The sequence below is a fragment of the Saccopteryx leptura genome, chromosome 2 (assembly GCF_036850995.1).
Source record: "Saccopteryx leptura isolate mSacLep1 chromosome 2, mSacLep1_pri_phased_curated, whole genome shotgun sequence".
Lineage (NCBI taxonomy): Eukaryota > Metazoa > Chordata > Mammalia > Chiroptera > Emballonuridae > Saccopteryx > Saccopteryx leptura.
Window position 1 is genome coordinate 2903376 of NC_089504.1, and position 21096 is coordinate 2924471.

The 21096-nt window shown below is 66.7% G+C and overlaps 1 protein-coding gene across 2 annotated transcripts in view; it reads right to left on the reverse strand.

Moving 5' to 3' along the window:
- Positions 1 to 20764, reverse strand: part of RXRA (retinoid X receptor alpha) — a 116017-nt gene extending 95253 nt beyond the window's left edge. Inside the window, exon 1 of one of the 2 annotated variants that reach the window (XM_066366740.1) lies at positions 20587 to 20764. In XM_066366740.1, the coding sequence (XP_066222837.1) occupies positions 20587 to 20614 (28 nt within the window). In that variant the 5' untranslated portion in view covers positions 20615 to 20764. Of the gene's footprint in view, positions 1 to 8977; positions 9136 to 20586 lie in introns of those variants that run through there. The other variant, XM_066366738.1, reaches the window with a different exon arrangement.
- Positions 20765 to 21096: the final 332 nt, after the last annotated feature.

Below are 21096 nucleotides of genomic sequence, written 5' to 3' on the forward strand. Positions count from 1 at the left end.
ACATGCCAGTACAAAGCCCACCTGAGCTCAGGTGTGAAGGCCCCCTCCCCCAAGACGGGGCCGTGAGCCCCAGGGGAGATGCCCCTCCGGAACCCAGGGTCACCACATCACCCCACAGCCAGCAGCATGCACCCGGGAAGACCCCAGCTGGCCAGATGCACCAACAAGGCGGTCTCACTGATCCCACAGTGCGGTCAGTCCACGGTGGACATGGTCTGAAAAAGATCGAGTCCAGTCCCGCCTGCACACACTGGGCCAGCCACATCCGAGACAGGAACACCACATCCTTACTCACCTGCACGTCTGCGGCCCACCCCGCCCAGTGCGCACACAGCCCTACCAGTCACCCTTTCTCTTCTATCGTGGCCACCGCCAAACCTAAGCCTCCAGCCAAGAACCAACAGGGGTGGGGAGTAAGGAAACTGAGTCGTGAACCAACGCACCCCCACTGTGACCGGCTCCCCAAGTCTGGCCCCAGGGCATGAGAAAGGGCTGCCCTATAGAACTCCCTAGGGAGCGGGAGAGGGAGTGAGTTCCCCATCACCGGGTGTATGCAAGCCAAGCTGCCAGGTCCTCCCCCTCCCTGGGGTCACACACACTCGCCTTCTCCAAGGGCCCGGGGCCAGGCCAGGAAGCCCAGTGGAGACGGGAGGGCGGGGGCCTCTCTAACCCACAGTTACTAAAAAGAGCCAACGGAGAAGTAAAAATAGGAAATACAAATAAAATCGCTCCAGCCGCCCTGCTTGTTTGTGTAGGAAACAAGGCATCTCCTGGCCCTGCCGGGCAGCTCAGCTCCAGGCCCTCCCAGATGAAGGCCCCCCCCACCCAATCCCTAGCTGCCACCGGGACTCCAACCTCACACCCAGGGCCCAGGGCAGGAAGTGCCTCAAAAAGCAATCTAAGAACTGAGTTGGAATCCCCGCTGAGCCCACTGCCAGCCGAGTGACCTCGGGCCAGGAGCTGGGCCCCTCCCTGCGTTGGGGCTTCCTCCTCAGCAACAGGGGTGCCGACCCCCCTCCTGGCACCACCAGCCCACTGGAGCAGAGCAGGGGTGCCCCACACTGGGCCTGCGGCACACACACCTCTCTCAGCCAGGTCCCCTCCAGGAGCCTCCCCGCCGGCACGCTCACTCGTCCGGAGGCGGGCAGTCAGGAGGGAAGGGCCCACACGACGGACGGTCAGAGACCGAGCCCGGCCCCCAGCCGCCCCAGCTCCCCGTGCAGCTCAGACCTCAATTTCCTCAGCTACACAATCAGAGGAAGCCTTCCTTCCTATCCTTTCCTGTTGGGCCTTTCCAGGGTTGGCACAAGGCTCGTTCGCACTAGAGTGAGCGTGACTGTCCCGGGATCATTCCCTTCAGGTCTAGAACCCCGCAGGTCACGAGTGATCTGATCCTGGAGCGAGGCACCCCAGCCCGAGGGCACGGGAGGGCCATGTGGGCCAGGGCACCAGCTCCAGCACCCCACTGCCTGCCCATCCCTGGCAGGGTGCGGGTTCTGCACTGCTGGCTGCAGGCAGTAAGGCACCTGCCAGGTGTCAACCGGGTCGAGTCTGCCTACGGCACCTGCCGGAAGGCCGTCGGAGTGCAGCAAGCGATTAGTGATGCCTGCCACTGCCTAGATCTGGAGCCCGGTGACATGTGCCATGGAAGGGCCGCCTGGCCCACCACTGGATCCGACGGTCACCGCCCCCTTGGCCGCCTGGCCCACCACTGGATCTGACGGTCACCGCCCCCTTGGCCGCCTGGCCCACCACTGGATCTGACGGTCACCGCCCCCTTGGCCGCCTGGCCCACCACTGGATCTGACGGTCACCGCCCCCTTGGCCGCCTGGCCCACCACTGGATCCGACGGTCACCGCCCCCTTGGCCGCCTGGCCCACCACTGGATCTGACGGTCACCGCCCCCTTGGCCGCCTGGCCCACCACTGGATCCGACGGTCACCGCCCCCTTGGCCGCCTGGCCCACCACTGGATCCGACGGTCACCGCCCCCTTGGCCGCCTGGCCCACCACTGGATCTGACGGTCACCGCCCCCTTGGCCGCCTGGCCCACCACTGGATCTGACGGTCACCGCCCCCTTGGCCGCCTGGCCCACCACTGGATCCGACGGTCACCGCCCCCTTGGCCGCCTGGCCCACCACTGGATCTGACGGTCACCGCCCCCTTGGCCGCCTGGCCCACCACTGGATCTGACGGTCACCGCCCCCTTGGCCACGCCCTCGGAACTGGGTGGACTCTGAGGGGTTCACCAGGGAGGTCTGGGAGTGACGTCGCTGGTCCGAGCCAGCCGCACCAACCCCCACACGCTGGCCCGGGTCTCCCCAGGGCACGTGTCTGCACTCTGTTCTCCAGGGGCAGTGCCACGTGCAGACCGCCGGCCTCAGGCCCACTGCTTCTGTCCCAGCGCCAGGCAGACGCGCCCGCACCTCCTGCCCACACCAGGCCCAGTCTGCCCCTCGGCCTGGGCTCCCGCTCCTCAGGGCACTACCTGGGTGAGGGGGCCAGCCCGCAGGGACAGGGGGCCACCTCCCACTTGGACCTGTCTGTGCGGACCAGCAGGTGAGGGGCCCTGCGTGCACATGCACACACACACACACACACATACACACACACGTGTAGACACCTGGGCACACAGGTTCACGTGTAATGAACAATCACCCAGTCACACACACACACACACACACACGCGCGTATACACCCGGGCACACAGGCTCACGTGTAATGCACCATCACCCGGTCACACACACACACACACACACACACACGTGTATACACCCGGGCACACAGGCTCACGTGTAATGCACCATCACCCGGTCACACACACACACACACACACACGTGTATACACCCGGGCACACAGGCTCACGTGTAATGCACCATCACCCGGTCACACACACACACATACACACACACGTGTATACACCCGGACACACAGGCTCACGTGTAATGCACCATCACCCGGTCACACACACACGTGTATACACCCAGGCACACAGGCTCACATGTAATGCACAATCACCCGGTCACACACACACACACACACGTGTATACACCCGGGCACACAGGCTCATGTGTAATGCACAATCACCCAGTCATACACACACACACACACACGCGCGTGTATACACCCGGGCACACAGGCTCACGTGTAATGCACAATCACCCGGTCACACACACACACACACACGTGTATACACCCGGGCACACAGGCTCATGTGTAATGCACAATCACCCAGTCACACACACACACACACACGCGCGTGTATACACCCAGGCACACAGGCTCACGTGTAATGCACAATCACCCAGTCACACACACACACGCGTGTATACACCCAGGCACACAGGCTCACATGTAATGCACAATCACCCAGTCACACACACGTGTATACACCCAGGCACACAGGCTCACGTGTAATGCACCATCACCCGGTCACACACACACGTGTATACACCTAGGCACACAGGCTCACATGTAATGCACAATCACCCGGTCACACACACACACACACACACGTGTATACACCCAGGCACACAGGCTCACGTGTAATGCACAATCATCCAGTCACACACACACGCGCGCGCGTATACACCCGGGCACACAGGCTCACGTGTAATGCACAATCACCCAGGCACACACACACACACACACGTGTATACACCCGGGCACACAGGCTCACGTGTAATGCACAATCACCCAGTCACACACACACACACACGTGTATACACCCAGGCACACACACACTCACACACACACGTGTATATACCCAGGCACACACACACACACACACTCACACACACACGTGTATACACCCGGACACACAGGCTCATGTGTAATGCACCATCACCCAGTCACACACACACACATACACACACACACGTGTATACACCCGGGCACACAGGCTCACGTGTAATGCACCATCACCCAGACACACACACACACACACACACACACTCTGGGTGTGGACCCCTGTCCCAGGAGCGGCACTGCCCGGCCCCTTCCCCGGCATGGTTCCGGCTCCAAGTCCCCGAGGAGAGTCTGGGGAGCAAGGGGGCCCTCCGGCCATTCTGCCCAGCACCCGCCCATTGGCACGGACCCTCAGAACTGGCCAGAGAGCACAAGGTGAATGTCCCGATGGGGGGGGGCACAGGACAGGGGGGCAGACCCCAGGCTCCCGGACTCAGTCCTGGGGACCAAGCCCAAAGTCAGGGGCTTGCAGCCCTCCCGAAGCCGGCATGCGGGCGGGTGACCCGGACCCCCGCCTGGAGCCCCAGGTACTGGCCAGCGTGAGTCACCAAGCACCCAGCGCGGAGTCCAGACAGGCAGGTGGTGACGACATCATCTCCTTGTCCTCCGACAGGGGGAGGGTCAGCCGCCCAGAGGGCGCGGGGTCAGCAGCAGAGGGAGGCCAGGGGCCAGCTCCAGGACGCAGTGACCTCCTCACTCTGGCGTCTCCAGAGACGCCCAGGTCTGCAGACTCCGCGGGTCCACGGGCTCCCGCCCCCCCCACGCGAGGGCCTGGGCAGAGCGCAGGGCCTGGCCGCGGTGCAGGGCTGGCGTGACGGCCAAGGAGGGCACGCCGCTGCCCTCCGATAACAAGCCCCGCAGCTTATCACCCTCACGCGGGGTCAGCGGGGCTCCCCACCCCCGCCCACTCCATCAGTCGGCCACAGGAGTGTCCCCGCCGCCCGACGTGGGAGACAGCAATGTCCACCAGCAGATAAGGCTTGGCAATGGGCTCTGGGCAGGGAGGCCGCCCACACCCAGACTGCCCGCGGGGAACACGCCTCTCCCACCAACGGCGGGCCGCAGTGGCACTCGGAGTTGTGACCGCCCCCGTGACCCTGGGACTCGGGGCAGGGGGTGGGGAGGCAGCACCAGCCTGTTCCGAGAGATCCAGGCGGCCACCTGGGCAGGGGCCGGTCACCCTAGAACTGGACGGAGCGCCCACAGTCCTGCGGCCAGGAGGGTCAGATCACGCCGTGACACGAGGTGGCCATCTGAGCACCAAACCCCACCACGGTAGCCACCAAGAGCCAGGAATACGTCAGCGGGGATTGTAGGCCCAGTGGTGGCTGGGCCCAGGCTGGGGCCGGGCCCACACAGATGCCCACCCTTCCAAGCTGAGAACAGGGGGCTCAGAGAGGCACAGGGCAGCCGGGGTACAGGGACATGGGGAGGGAGGGCCCACACTGCACACACGCTGCAGGCGCCCAGGCTGAGCTCACACCTGGTGTGAGCAGTGTCGTCTGTGACCCCGGGTGCCCTGGGCACTGGGCTGTCAGGAGTCCCCTTCGCAGACGTGGAACCTGAGCCAGAAACCCAGACCAAGCCGTGTCAGCCCAAGGCATGCGCTCTGGGCAGCAGGGGCCCGGGATGGGCCTCCCCTTCTCGAATGCCCGAGCCAGGCCTCCTGGCATGGCCACAGTGATGCCAGGAGAGGACCAGTCTCCAGCCCGTGATCTCAGACACAGCAGAGGGAATAACCTCTCTCCCTGTCAACAGATCATCACAGGGCAGAGATTGGGACACAGGGCACCCGCCCACCCCCCACAGGGAGACAAGGGCCACCCCCTCCTCCTCGGAGTGAGGCCAGGGGTTCCAACCTGCTGCTGGCTTCTTCCTCCCTTAGAGCTGCTACTGGCCGCTGCTCTGTGGCCACAGAGCCGAGAGCACAGGGGCCATAGTTCTTCTCCCCAGCAGTGAGAGCGAGGCCAGCCAGCCCTCCCCACAAAAAGGACCCCGAGAAGAAAGATGAGCTGAGATGAGGGTCCTGCCCCCAAAGCCTGGCACCCAGACAACCGGACACCAGCTCACCCAGACGACCCGGAAGGAGTCCCCCCACAGGGTCCGGGGGCCGGCCCACCGCCTCCTCAGCGCGCCCTGGGCCCAGCCCTGCGGGGACCTCGTCGGGCGGCCAAGCCTTCCTGCCGCCTGGGGACGTCACCCCACAGCCCAGGCCTCTTCCCGCGCTCCAGCCCCACACAGCGGCTGCCCACCGCCCTTCTCCCCACAGGTGTCAGAACACATCCCACCTACGTTCTGATCGCCCCCCAGGCCCCGCTCGCCACTGTTCGCCTCATTTGGTAAAAGGCACGTCGTCCTCCCGGGGGCTCAGGCCAAAAGCCCTGCGGCCCCTCCACCTGGTGACCACTCCTCTACTTGGTGACCACTCCCCTACTCGGCTCTCGGGGGGGCCCCCCCCACTTCCCACCCAGCAGCACAGCCTCCTACCAGCCACAGGCGGGACACCTCCCTCCCAGCCCAGGACCCTCCAACGACAGGCCCTCCCCCTGGGGGCAGAAGAACCAGAGATTTCTCCCCGCCTCTGACTCCATCTCTGCCTCCCCCGCCCCACCCCCACCACTGGCTCCGCCCCAGCCACACGGCCGATTCAAGGAGCTCTGCCCAGAAGGCCTGACGAAACAAAGCTCACGCACGGGTCTGCGGGTGAAGAAACCGACCTCTCCCAGGAGAACTCCTATGCATACTTCATAACCCGACTCAGAAGGACCAACCCACCCAACACCAGGAAAAGCTGATATCATGCCTTCTGTGCCCCGTCTGCCCCGGGACATCCTCCGCCCCTACCCTCACGCCGTCCCCTCCCCCCCCCCCCCCGACAGGGACAGGAACAACATGGCACCCTGTCAACCTCAACGGCACAATCACTGGGAGTGACCCGCCCTGACACACGGCACTGGCCCACTTGACAAATAAGAAAGCCGAGGCCCGGTCCCAGGAGCCACACTGCGTGCGCTCAAGCACTGCTGGCCCCTTGAGGGGTCTGGGCCCGGTCCCGGGAGCCACACTGCGTGCGCTCAAGCACTGCTGGCCCCTTGAGGGGTCTGGGCCCGGTCCCGGGAGCCACACTGCGTGCGCTCAAGCACTGCTGGCCCCTCGAGGGGTCTGGGCCCGGTCCCGGGAGCCACACTGCGTGCGCTCAGGCACTGCTGGCCCCTTGAGGGGTCTGGGCCCGGTCCCGGGAGCCACACTGCGTGAGCTCAGCACTGCTGGCCCCTCGAGGGGTCTGGGCCCGGTCCCGGGAGCCACACTGCGTGAGCTCAAGCACTGCTGGCCCCTCGAGGGGTCTGGGCCCGGTCCCGGGAGCCACACTGCGTGCGCTCAGGCACTGCTGGCCCCTCGAGGGGTCTGGGCCCGGTCCCGGGAGCCACACTGCGTGCGCTCAGGCACTGCTCGCCCCTCGAGGGGTCTGGGCCCGGTCCCGGGAGCCACACTGCGTGAGCTCAGCACTGCTCGCCCCTTGAGGGGTCTGGGCCCGGTCCCGGGAGCCACACTGCGTGAGCTCAGGCACTGCTGGCCCCTTGAGGGGTCTGGGCCCGGTCCCGGGAGCCACACTGCGTGCGCTCAGGCACTGCTGGCCCCTCGAGGGGTCTGGGCCCGGTCTCAGGAGCCACACTGCGTGAGCTCAAGCTCTGCTGGCCCCTTGAGGGGTCTGGGCCTCAGGCGACTCTGTATCCCCAGCGGCCAGCAGGAGCCAGACGTGTGTGGACAGGTAGCTAGTCGATGGACAGATGGACGGAGGGAGGGATGGACAGAGGACAACAGGAGACTGGCTCTGAAATCTCGCCCAGGACGGCTCCCCGCTCACCCATCCGACAGCGTGGGCCCAGCAGCAAAGGAAGGAACTCGGTTCCAACACGGAGGTCATTTCTGGCCGCAGGTCCCCCCCACGCTTCACCTGGACAGTGGGTCCAAGGAAACCAGGTTCTGTCCAGTGGCAGGTGCGTCTCAAGTGAGCAGAACCGAGGGTGGGGGCTCACCCCGTGGACAGGAACACACGCGGTCACGGCCCTGCCTGCGGGCTCGCGGACGGCTCCCGGGACCCCTGGCATCGAGCACTGGCGCAGGGCAGCCCCTAGGGCAGCGTCTCAGCCCACTGTCTCAAGAATCAGCACCGGGCTAGACACACAGCAGGACTTCCCTCCCTTGAAAGTTGGGATAGACTCCCCTCCGCCCCAGAAGAAAGGTGTTCAAATCATTTCATTCATTTTAAAAGCCAACTTCGCAAGGGGGTGGGCTCACCCCACGGCCTTTCTGAAATGATGGTGGCGGGGAGAAATCTGCAGAGGACCCGAAGTCATTCAACAAACGTTTCCTGTGGCCGAGAGCGCCTGGTGCTGCGGGCTCGGTGAACAAGACCTCGGCGGGGAGAAATCTGCAGAGGACCCGAAGTCATTCAACAAACGTTTCCTGTGGCCGAGAGCGCCCGGCGCTGCGGGCTCGGTGAACAAGACCTCGGAGCCAACCCCACCGATGCGCAGGGGCTGAGGTCGCAGGGCCCCAGGCCGAGGACACACATGCCGGCCGAGGGTCCTGCAGGAGAGGCGGCAGCAGCGACACCGCCCCTCACCTCCCACGGGGCCCAACATCCTTCCTTCCATTTTACAAATGAGGAAACTGAGAGAAAGAGTGAGGAAGTCACCAAGTTCGTGTGGCGCAGCCGGAACGAACAGGCAGGGGCCCTGAGCGTGCCAGCCCCTCAGGCTCTCCTGGGGTCCCAGCCGGTGCCCAGACCTTGTGCCCACGGGAGAGAAGAGGGCGGAGGGCAGGCCAGCTCCCTCCCTGCCGTCCCAGGACGAGGCCGTGGCCAGCACTGCCCCCCCGCCCGGCCGTGGCCCACCTCACCACAGCTGAGCCCAGAGGGACCAGCCGCCCCGAGGCCGCGGCCCCGCCTCCCAGCCCGCCTCCTGACCTTGATCCCAGGCAGAAAGTCCGGGAGCAGGGGCGGGGCGGGGGCCGCCCCACTCTCCCCTGGACTCTGCCCCCAATCAGAGCTGTTTTCCTCAATCTCAGCTAGGACCCGGTGACAGGCCACCACACAGCCCAGCACCCACGGGAGACCCCTGGGCAAACAGCACCCACAGGACAGGAGCGCTGGGCGCCGAGGGGCCGGGTCACGGGCCGTGGGAACAGACGACCGGGCGGAGTGGGGGCCCGACAGCGGCACTCACCCCAGGGCCCGGGGGTCCGGGCGGGCGCAGCAGCGCGCGGAGGGCCGGCATGGGCCATGCTCTGGATCGGCACATTCCAGAGCGTGGGGAGTCAGCCCAGGGGCCGGCAGAGGACCGGCCGACTCAGAGGGGGCTCCAGGTGGTGACCAGGCCCACTCCCAGCCCCACCTCCTCCCACAGTTAATTATTCCCAGACCAGCTGACCACACCCCGCACACCCCCCATGCTCTCACATGGTTGCTCACCAGCAGGGACCTGTAACCCAGCCAGCAAGGGAGGAGCCGGGCCACACAGTCAGATCCTTCTGAAATCCTCCAGGAAGGCCCCCGACCTTACCCACGGCCACATGGACATGCCCTCTCCGGACCCTTGGCTGGGGCCAGAACTCCCTGGGAAGGGTCCAACCATTCTCTCCACCTGACTTTCTTTCCATCGTCCATTTCACAGAACTCCTATTCATCCCTTAAAACCCACCTACAACATCACCTCCTCTTTGAAGCCTCCCTGACTTTACAGGGAAGGCAACTGAGGTCCAGACAAGTGGCTCTGCTGGCCCAGAGCCCCAGGACCGCCCGCTCAGAGCTGGTGGGCACTCACCACACAGGGCAGCCTCTCTCATCATCGAGTTTTAAACCCAGTCAAGTCAGAGAGACGGGGGAGTGGTTCTTGACACGGCAGAAAAGGCCACAGGGCCACGTGACACTGTGTAGAGGCCAAGCTGTCACCTGGGGGGCATGGGTGGGGGGGTTCTAGAGAGTTGTAGCAGTTGTAGTCAGAGACCAAGGAAAGCGGGGCCCCACTGCCCCCTGCTGAGTCCAACCCCAATAAGTGAGATTCACCATTTCCCCATTGCACACTGCTCACCCCCAAAGTGTCTCTCCACCACACTCCTAGTTCAACCCAGAGCGAGGCCTCGCTGGAGTGACCACACACGCCCCACTCCACCAACTCAGAGCCCATGGCTTCTCCCCCGCCCCCAGCCTTCAGGAACCAAACCCCGCACCCTCAACAGAGGAGGTGACGAGAGTCATTTCCTAAGGAACAGGCCCCCAATTGCACCATCCCCACCAGACAGCCACCAGCTCATGGGAACAAGGCCAAGATGGCGGAGGGGAAGGAGGCGTCCTGCCAGAGGGCCCCCGGGAGACGGAGGCCCAGAGAGGAGAGGGGCACGCCAGGCCCACGGCCAGCTGGGCGAAGGGCAGACCTGGGCCACCGCCCCAGCCTCAGGCCGCACCCCAGCTCAGGAGTGGGGGACCGCCCGACCACCAGACCGGGGCAGGACGAGGGGACTCGGGGACCGCCCGACCACCAGAACGGAGCAGGACGAGGGGACTCGGGGACCGCCCGACCACCAGACCGGGGCAGGACGAGGGGACTCGGGGACCGCCCGACCACCAGACCGGGGCAGGACGAGGGGACTCGGGGACCGCCCGACCACCAGACCGGGGCAGGACGAGGGGACTCGGGGACCGCCCGACCACCAGACCGGGGCAGGACGAGGGGACTCGGGGACCGCCCGACCACCAGACCGGGGCAGGACGAGGGGACTCGGGGACCGCCCGACCACCAGACCGGGGCAGGACGAGGGGACTCGGGGACCTCCCAGAGCTCCCAGCCACAAACCACCCCCAGAAGCAACAGTGACCACCTCTGCCAAGGGCACAGCCACTCTGGACGGACCCGGGTCTCAGGAGCTGTGCGGTCAGTGCTGACTGTCTCAGGAAGAACACCCGTTGTGGCTCAACCCCCCCAAGGCGGCCTGCCGGGTCCTCCCCAGCAAGGGCATCTGAGGCACGTCATTCAACCTCCCTGCTTCTGAGCCCTCGTCCCGGAAACGTGGGAATGACAGCCCCCGCCTCCTGAGTCTGTCCCCGTGGAGACGGAGCACGGGACAGCTCGGCACAGGGCCGCCCTGTGGCCACTGCTGACCCACGCTACCCCTCGCCCAGCCCTGCCTCTGAGGGGCCAGCAGACAGCAAGGCAGGAGGGGCTCTGGCTACGAAACCCGGGCTCACTGAAGAGCGGGGGCTGGCCCGTCAGCCATGGGGGTCTCCTGCACATCCTGGACCCCCGTGTGGGTGCCGCGGGGCTACATCGGCCTGCCCCGGCCCGGCCTGGCCCTCGGGAAGCCTTGGAAAAGAGAGAAGGCGGCGAGGTGGGCGGCTGGCACGTCCCGGGCCCACACTGACCACGCACCTGCTCTCCCAGGACAGCCCTGAGGCCCCCGCCCCGTGTGCACCGACCTCACATGTCCCCACAGCAGCGTGACTGCCCCACGGAAGACAGCCGTGGGCCAGAGGTCCTGACGAGCGAGGCTGGAACCCAGACAGCCCGGCACCGAGTCCAACGCTGTGCCCCCCACCCCGCACTCCCCACCACGCACCAGAGACGGGGAGAGCAGAGAGGGCAGCCGGCAGCCCGGCACCACGTCCAACGCTGTGCCCCCCACCCTGCACTCCCCACCACGCACCAGAGACGGGGAGAGCAGAGAGGGCAGCCGGCAGCCCGGCACCACGTCCAACGCTGTGCCCCCCACCCTGCACTCCCCACCACACACGAGAGACGGGGAGGGCCGAGGGGGCAGCCGGCAGCCCGGCACCACGTCCAACGCTGTGCCCCCCACCCCGCACTCCCCACCACACACGAGAGACGGGGAGGGCCGAGGGGGCAGCCGGCAGCCCGGCACCACGTCCAACGCTGTGCCCCCCACCCCGCACTCCCCACCACACACGAGAGACGGGGAGGGCCGAGGGGGCAGCCGGCAGCCCGGCACCACGTCCAACGCTGTGCCCCCCACCCTGCACTCCCCACCACACACAAGAGACGGGAGGGCCGAGGGGGCAGCCGGCAGGCTCGGGCTGGGGCGAGCCAGGAGGCTTCGGAAGGACATGGCTTTAGGGCTGATCCCCAGACAGCAGACGGCAGGGAGGGGGAGAGGGCCGGGGGAGGGAGTCCCAGGTGGAGGCACCAGGCCAGCCGGGCCCAGCTGCCCCAGAGGGCTCTGGACAGGGCAGCCGTCCTGCCGAGCCGTCCACGGGAGCCCAGCAGAGCGAGGGCGGCCACCTGGGCTGTCACCACCTGACCTCTGCCCGGGGCCAGTTCGGACACTTAAGCTAAATTGGTCAATTATGGGATACTTAGATCCCTCCCCGGGGCTTCCCAGCCTCCTTGGTTCTGGGCGGCAGCACCAGGAAGCCTGTTGAATCAGTAACCTCATTACAGCCCGGAGCCCACACCGGGGCGGCTTTGAACTCCGTGGGGCTTATCCAACTGCGCACTGGAGGGTTTACACACGGCCTGGCCGTGGCCCAACTCACTCCCCTCCCTCCTTCCTGCCTCCCTCCCTCCCTCGCTCCCTCCCTCGCTCAGGACCGCGGCCACAGGCTCTGCTGAGGCCCATCACCACCGGCCCGGTGCCCAGGGTACAGGGCACAGCCAGGGAAAGTGAGGGACAGCGGGACGTCGCTGTTGATCGGACGAGCCCAGGGAGGCGTGGGGAGGCCAGGGCCAGGCGCAGGTCGGCCCGAACCCGAGTGAGACTCCCCTTCGTGTGCCCGGCCTCCACTGGCAGAGCCCGGGGCCACCTGTCTCAGGGACTGAGCCACAGGCCAGTCGAGGACCTGAGGTAACACTGCACATGGTGACCCCAGGGGGACTGGTACCCCAAGGGCCCTAAGGTCACTCCCCACCACGGTCCTCAGAGCCCTGCCCTGACCTCAGCAAGCCCAGACGCCTCCTTGCCCACCAAGGACAACCTGTCCCCAGAACGTCACCCGGCGTTCTGGGCTTGAGCCTCTTCAGCCAGCAGACCACTCAGCCACCTTCCCCAGAGACCCCAGGCCTCCTCGCTGACGCCACGGGCACCCCATGCCCCAGGATCTCTCCATCCACACGGGGAGAGGCCCCTGGGGTGGAGAGGATCTCCCCAAGGACGGGCCAAGCTCAAGTGGCAGGAAGGGAGAGAGGGAACCAGATGAGAGCCAGGGGGAGGGGGAGAGGGTCCTCTCTCAGCCAGGTGCTCAGGGAAGGAGGAGACCCCCCAGCCCAGCCCAGGGGCCCAGCCTGACCCCCAGGAAGCCTGCTGAAATCCCCTACCCACAGCCCTGGCCGCTGTGCCCAGAAGCCCAGCAGCGTAAAGGAGGAACAGGCCCCTCGTGGGGCTACCTGCCTGTCCGGCTCCAAGCCACCTGAGAGCCGCCTCCTTCGAGCCCCTGCCTGCCTCCAGCTCACCCTCTGCACAGAGCGGGCGACCTAGTTCCAACTACGAATGTCGCTGTGACCGCAGCCACCCCAGGCCCCGAACACCAGACCCCCACACACCTGACCCGGTCCCAGGGCCCCGTGTCTCTCCAGCCTCCTCTCACCCGTCGCCACCTCACCCAGCTCCAGCCCTACAAGCCTCTGGCCTTTGTCTCGGCCGGACGGATGGACGGACGGATGGATGGACAGACGGACTGATGGCCCTGCCCCCAGCAGGAGAGCCCTGCCCCCACCACCTGGGGCAGCCCTGCCTCTCCCGCAGAGCCCAGGCCAGAACGGCTCCAACAGGGAGCCTTCCCCACCCCACCACTCCTCACGCCCGCCCATCTCTGGAGGAAGGCAAGACAGGACCAGGCCAGCACCCAGCGGGTGTGCCCCAGGGGCCGCGGGGAGGGAACCCGGCCAGCCGGCCTGGTCCTTCTAAGAAACAGGCTGTTGTAGAGGCTGTTAGGATCGGCCAGGCAGGCTGGGAACGTGCGTGCACAGGCATGTGCATTCCTGTGTGTGCACGTGTGTGTGTGTGCATGCCACTGTGACGTGTTCATGTGGGTCTGTGCGTGCACCGTTTATGTATTCCTGTGTGCATCTGCGTGTGCACGTGGCATTCGTGCGTACGTGTGCGCTGGGCATGGAGGCCACACAGGACTAGGCCCCACTCTGCCCTGGGGACTTGTCCAACCCCACCCCCCACCGCTGCCACCACCAGGTCCCTCAGGAATTTGCTTCCAGACAGCTCCACCCTGGAGGGGTGAGGAGGTGGGCACCAGGCCACAGGGGTCCTCGGCTGCTGTCCCAGCCCATGGCTTTCCAGAGCACTGACAGCCTCTGCCTCATCCCACCCCAGCCCAGGACACCCTGAATAAGGACCGAGGGTCTGCGGTCCCAGAGGGCCTCAGGGCGTGAACAGGAACAGAACAGACAGCTTCCCACTTCCCGCCAGGTCCACAGGACAGAACACTGGTTCTCCCAGGGGCCCGAGACCCCAGTCCCAGGCCGGGGCACAGACCCAGGCCCAGCAGGTGAGCAGCATCGGGACACGCCACCTGAGGATCAAGGAGGTCTGGGGAGCGGCACCCCCCATCCCGGCGACGGGTCCTGCTCGGCGGGGCCTCAGGGAGCCCCAACTAGGAACTCAGTCGGCTAAGAAAGAGCAGGTCGCCGCCCAGGGACCCGGGCACAGCACTGAGGCTGCCACAGGCCTCGGGCTCCATCTCCCCGTCCGAGGGCCCAGTCCCCCCCCCCGTCTCCCCGTCCGAGGGCCCGGTCCCCCCGTCTCCCCGTCCGAGGGCCCGGTCCCCCCGTCTCCCCGTCCGAGGGCCCGGTCCCCCCCCCCAGTCTCCCCGTCCGAGGGCCCGGTCCCCCCCCCCCCGTCTCCCCGTCCGAGGGCCCGCCCCCCCCCAGTCTCCCCGTCCGAGGGCCCGGTCCCCCCCCCCCGTCTCCCCGTCCGAGGGCCCGGTCCCCCCGTCTCCCCGTCCGAGGGCCCGGTCCCCCCGTCTCCCCGTCCGAGGGCACGGTCCCCCCCGTCTCCCCGTCCGAGGGCCCGGTCCCCCCGTCTCCCCGTCTGAGGGCCCAGTCCCAGGTACACAGCAGGTGCAGAATGGGCAGAACCACCAGCACCCTGGAAGGGGCAGCACGGGGCCCTGAACAGCCAGGACAGACTTAGAAAAATGGGACAGGCAGGGACCATGGAGCTCCATCCATCCAGATCGGGAGACGCAGAAGCCAGGCCGAGCAGCACCCCGGTCACCAACTCCACCCACCCAGGGGCGCAGGGACATGGGGACACGCACAGGGACACAGGGACACGCACAGGGACACAGAGACACTCACAGGGACACACACAGGGACACAGAGACACTCACAAGGACACGGGGACACGCACAGGGACACAGAGACACTCACAGGGACACGGGGACACAGGGACACGCACAGGGACACAGGGACATGGGGCACAGGGACACGAGGACACAGAGACAAGGGGTCACAGGGACACTCACAGGGACACGGGGACACAGGGACACGCACAGGGACACAGGGACATGGGGCACAGAGACACGGGGTCACAGGGACACGCACAGGGACACAGGGACACGCACAGGGGCACAGGGACACAGGGACACGAGGACACAGAGACACGGGGTCACAGGGACACTCAGGAACACAGGGACACACACAGGGACACAGGGACACGCACAGGGACACAGGGACATGGGGCACAGGGACACGAGGACACAGAGACACGGGGTCACAGGGACACTCACAGGAACACAGGGACACACACAGGGACACAGGGACACAGGGACATGGGACACAGGGACACGAGGACACAGAGACACGGGGTCACAGGGACACTCACAGGGACACAGGGACACGCACAGGGACACAGGGACAGGCACAGGGACACAGGGACATGGGGCACAGGGACACGAGGACACAGAGACACGGGGTCACAGGGACACTCACAGGGACACAGGGACACGCACAGGGACACAGGGACAGGCACAGGGACACAGGGACATGGGGCACAGGGACACGAGGACACAGAGACACGGGGTCACAGGGACACACACAACAGTGCCCGGCAGAGCTGCAGGCAGGGCTGGTGGCAGGGGCACAGTGCAGCCAGAGCCGGCGGAGCGCGTGTGCGAGCTGCACGCCCAGGCCCTGCACGAGCGTGTGCACACATCCCCGCTCTCCCCGCACGGGCCTGGGCCGACGCTACGAGCTGCTTTCTGCTCCAGTTCCCGCACGCTCGGCTGCTGAGCTAGAGGAGCGTTCTGTCACTCCAGGGTGCAATTTCCCCGTCTGGGAGGCGCCCGGGCACCACCGCTCAGAACAGCTCACGCCTGGCTCGACTCAGCCTGCGGGAGAGTCCCTGGCTCCCACGCGCCTCCTGTGGGCCTCGGGAAGAGCCTGGGCAGGGGGACCCAGCAGGGGAGGACATGGGGCAGCCCCCTTGCCCCCGATCTGCCCCACACGCCTGACCATCAGCCAGGCTTCGGGGCCCTGTTCTGGCCCGGCACTCAGAACAGGGCCTGAGCTGCCCCAGTAGGAGTCGGAGGTACACACGCCCCCACGACAAACCCACTCCCTTCCCCCGCGGCCGGGAAGAGCCCAGACGTGTGTCCATTGTACAGATGGACAGGGGAGGCTCGGAGAGGCAGGCCACACACAGGCTGCAAGGACAGAGGACCAGATGCCCAGTGGCCTGACCAGCAACCGGGAGGTATGGCTTTAGGGTCCTCCCCTAAGGGATGGCCACATCCTTCCAGAGAGAGGGGTCTGGGGGAGCCAATGACAACGGGGTCTGAACGTGAGGAAAAGGAGAAGAGGAAGAGAGAGTCAAGGCTGGCGCCGTACCTTACAAAGTATCAACGTACCTTACAAAGTATCAACGCTGCAGGCGGGGGAGGGGAGGCGAGGGGAGGGGCACCCCTCCCCCACCCTTCCCCCACATCCTCGAAATCAACCACCCTAACCAGCATGGGAACACAGGCCTGGAAGGTGATCCCCAAACCGATGCCAGCCCCACCACCCAGGCAACCAGGCTCGAGGCCCCCAAACCCTTGCCCCCCATCCCTAGCCCCACCAGTGGCCCATTCCCATGGAAACAGGCCGATGAATGGGCCCTGGCCACAAAAGGCGGCTCTGAACACCTGGAGCCGGTGGGGAAGGTGGGGAAGGTGGGGAAGGTGGAGAAGGTGGAGCCGGTGGGGAAGGTGGCGAAGGTGGCGAAGGGAAGAGGGCAGGTCTTGGCTTGTGAAGCCTCAGCCGAGCCAGCTCAGACGTCTCCGCTCCGTGTCCGTCGGAGAGCTGCTGCACCGGGCCCAGCAGCTGGGCAGGAGCCGTCACCTCCTGAAAGACTGGCCCTGACCACCCCCCACGAGGCTCCAGCCCTGAAACACGCCAACTGTGGAAAGAGCCCACCCGACCCGAGAACAGGAGGCCCCGCGGGCAGCGTCCACCAGGTCTGGGAAGGCTTGTGAGGCTTCCCGCCCACCCCCACGCCGCCTTGTGCGTAGCTCACGTCTGTCCCACCTCACTCAGCGCGGGGCCCCTCTCTGGGTGCCAGAGCCTTGGCACGCACACTCAGCCCCTCCGGGCAGGGGACCCACCCCCAAGCACGCGTTCTGCGCCTGCACAGTCATTCCACAACTACCCCACCTCCGGGCTCCTTTCCCAGGAGAGGAAATGAAGACCACCAACCAATACTGCCAGAGGGGGTGGGGTGGGGGTGGGTGCCGAGAGAGCGCAGGCAGAGGGCCTCCTGGAGGAGGTGCAGCTCCCCGCAGGCCCTGAAGGACAGGCACAGCTGGAAGAGCTGGTGGAGCCGCCTAACCCTGGCTCACAGCCCCGACCATCCTGGGGGCCCCCAGCTGCTTGTCCCACCCATGTCTGGGCAGAGGGGGTCAGGCTGCACGCTGGGCCCGGGTATGACAGCCAGTCCTGGGGGAAGATGCGGCCGGCAAGGCCACGGTCAGGCGGTCAGGCCACGGTGGGTCAGGCCACATCTGACAGCTGTTTTTCTCACCCTGACACTTTCCCGTCAACAAACAGATCCCCCTCTCGAGTTTACCGAAACAAACGCCCCAGCCGTCAGCAGTGCCCGGGCTGGAGAGAGCTGCCTGGGCAAGGGAACTCCGGCCCCAACTCCCAGCCCTGGGCAAGGGAGCTCCGGCCCCAACTCCCAGCCCTGGGCAAGGGAGCTCCGGCCCCAACTCCCAGCCCTGGGCAAGGGAGCTCCGGCCCCAACTCCCAGCCCTGGGCAAGGGAACTCCGGCCCCAACTCCCAGCCCTGGGCAAGGGAACTCCGGCCCCAACTCCCAGCCCTGGGCAAGGGAGCTCCGGCCCCAACTCCCAGCCTGGCCTCCTGCGAGTCACGTGACCCTGTTATTTCGGGAGGCCCCAGAACGTGCTCTATTTTGGGTCCCAAGGGCTCCGATGTTACCAGAAGCCCCCTCGCCAGGGCTCCAAGCTCATCCAGGTCCCAAAGAGCCCCTCAGAGGGGAGCCGGTAGGCCTATCCGTCTGTTACTAGCCACCTGCCCCTCCCTGGGGAAATGGGTCACTAGCTGCCAAGGGAGACTGGTGTGATCTGAGACCTCCAGAGAGCGTCACAGGCTCGCCGTCCGTCCCACGGTCCTGGAGGCCGGCAGCACAGGCCTTGCCCACTGAAGAAGACGGGGGGCTGGGCAGCAGGGCAGGAAGGAGAGGCCTTCAGACCCATGCCTTGGGCTCATCCCTGCCCTCGCCAGTGGCCCAGCCGGCAGGAGCTGGGAGGCGCCTGGCGGGTGAGGGCGAGTGTCCCAGCCCACCAAGCCCCACGGCGCGGTGCCGGGAGGAGGAAGCCCTCTCTAACCGAGGTGGCCAGGCAGCACAGAGGGGCGGTGCCGGGAGGAGGAAGCCCTCTCTAACCGAGGTGGCCAGGCAGCACAGAGGGGCGGTAGGGCCTTCCCAGGCGTTCCTCTGACACTCACCACCCCCCAGGAGGGATTAGGCTGTGTTGACAAAAGGGCTTAGGCAAGTAGCCGCTGAAATGGACCTTCAACTCCAGTGGACTTCAGAGCTGGTCACAAGCTTAGAAAAAAATAAAATGTAATCAGAGCCCAGGCCTCTCGGCTCAGGCCTGGGGTGTGTGGGCTGCCTGGAAGGGAGGCCACCAGCAGAACGGAGGTGGCTCCTAGGCGTGACCTCTCCCCTTCATGGGGCACAGCCATCCTGCCACCTGGGCCCCACGTGTGCCAACACCCAGGACGTCAGGGACAGAGACCTGTCCTGCTCCCAGTACCCAGCAGGACCCTGCCACGTGGGGGGGGGGGGGGGCTTAAAGTGAGCATTCTTGTTCTAGAAGGGTTCCTCTGGGAGAACCTAGCTCTGCCTCTGTGTGTGTGTGTGTGTGTGTGTGTGTGTGTGTGTGTGTGTGCGTGTGCCTGTGCACGGTGCTCACGCGTTAATGGGGAGGAGACACCGGCCCACACAGGAGCCCGCCAGCCCCACACTACACCAGGCACCAGCGAGTCACAAACAACTCCGCTCTCTTCCCTGCTCCACACACCCCGGCTCCGAGAGCTGGTGGTCTGAATCCCAAGTCCACCCCTCGGTAGCTGGTGGCCCCGGCCGTGGCCAGCCAGTTTCCTTATCTGTAAAATGGGTGCGAGGGCCCACCGCCTCCAGGGCTTAGGGAAAGGGGGGGTGCTCCCGAGGTCTTCATTAAACAGAGTCAGGGAGGGAGTCCTCGATCTGACAAACTCGGAACCCTGCCCCCCTCATCCTGCAGCAAGCCCTCGTCCTCTGTGAGGGCGCTCAGTGCTCAGAGCCCGGCCCCGACACTCTGGGGACCAGCTCCCAACCACACCAAGGTCCCTGCACGGCCGTGCTAGGTTCTCTGACCACCAAGCAGGTGGCCAAACTGCACCCCAGGCTGCAGAGGGGTGGGCAGAGAGGTGGGGGGAAGCGACCGTGGGGTTTCATTGAGAATCAGCTTTTTTAATTTCCATTCAGGGCAAATTCTTCACCCAGCCTGACAGCCTGGCTGCTGTCCCCACCACCAAATTAATATCCTTCCCTGCACTCATTTATAAAGTCTCCCGGCCACCTCCCCCTCCCTTGCTTTTTACTGGCTCCCAACCCCTAGGGAGGGCAACGGCTGGGGGCGCCTGCCATGCCCCCTCCTCCTCCCAAGGTGAGTCCCATCCTGGACTTGAAAGACAGTCTGCGGCTAGGAAGCCACCGAGCAGGATGGCAGTGGAAGGACAGGAAAAGTGACCGTCAGTACCTCTGGGGCGTCCTCCCCCCCCCCCAAGTGTAGGGCCAGCCCCGGAGAAGGCCCGGGAGAACACCCGGAGTGCGCCAGAGTAAGGGGGCCCCATTCTGGGACGGGGCACCGGCAGGTTTGACGTCCCCGGCCGTTCGGCCCCTCGCTGACCCTGCCCACCGCGCCTGGGCTGCGCTGGGGGAGGAGGGTCCCGTGTGCTCCGGCCGGCGGCCTGCTGGACTCGGCGGCCCGGGCGGCGCGGAAGCCGTCCCGATCCCAAGGCGCACAAGTTGCTCCGCCCGCCAGGCCGGCCCGGTCCCTGCGCCGCCGGCTGGAGCCGGGCGCCGGGGCCGCGGGGGGCGCTGCCAGGCCGTGCGGCACGGACCCCGTCCCAGTCGTCCCGCCGGCCCCGCCGCGGCCCCGGGGCGCCCGCCGCCCTCGCCCCCTCCGCGCCCGGCGCGCGCGGGGAAAAGTTGCCCGGCCCCCCGCCCCGAGCCCGGCGCCCCAACTCCACGGAGGCCCGGGGCGGGGGGCGCCCCGCGCGCGCCGGGAACGCGCCCCCGCCCGCCGCCCGCCGGCCCGCGAGCACTCACCCAGCGGCAGGAAATGTTTGGTATCCATGTCGGCGGCGGCTCCGCGGCCGCGGCGGGCAGCAGCGAGCGCGGCGGCCCCCGGCGCAGCCGGCCGGGCCCGGGCGGCGGGAGCCGGCGGCGGCGGGGCGGCGGCGGCGCGCGGAGGCCGCGGCGCGGCGAGTTGTTGCAAAAGTCGCCCAACAATGTAAACTACTTGTGCTGCGCGCCGCCGCCGCGCGCCCGCGCCCGCGCCCCCGCCACGCGCGCCCGCGCGCCCCGCTCCGACCGCTGCGGCGCCGGCGGGGGGGGGGGGGGGGGAGGCGGCGGGGGGCCCGCGACGGGCGCGAACTCGGCGCAGCGCCGCCGCCCCGCCCGGCGCTCCCGCCCCGCCCGCCGCCCGCGCGCACCCCCCTCCGCCGCCGCCCCCCGCCCGCGCGCGCTCCCGCGGGCCTCCCGCCGGCCCGGCCTCCGAGTTGCGAGCGAGCCAGCGCCGTGCAAACTTGCAAGTTTGCCTCCGCCAGGGGTTCCCGG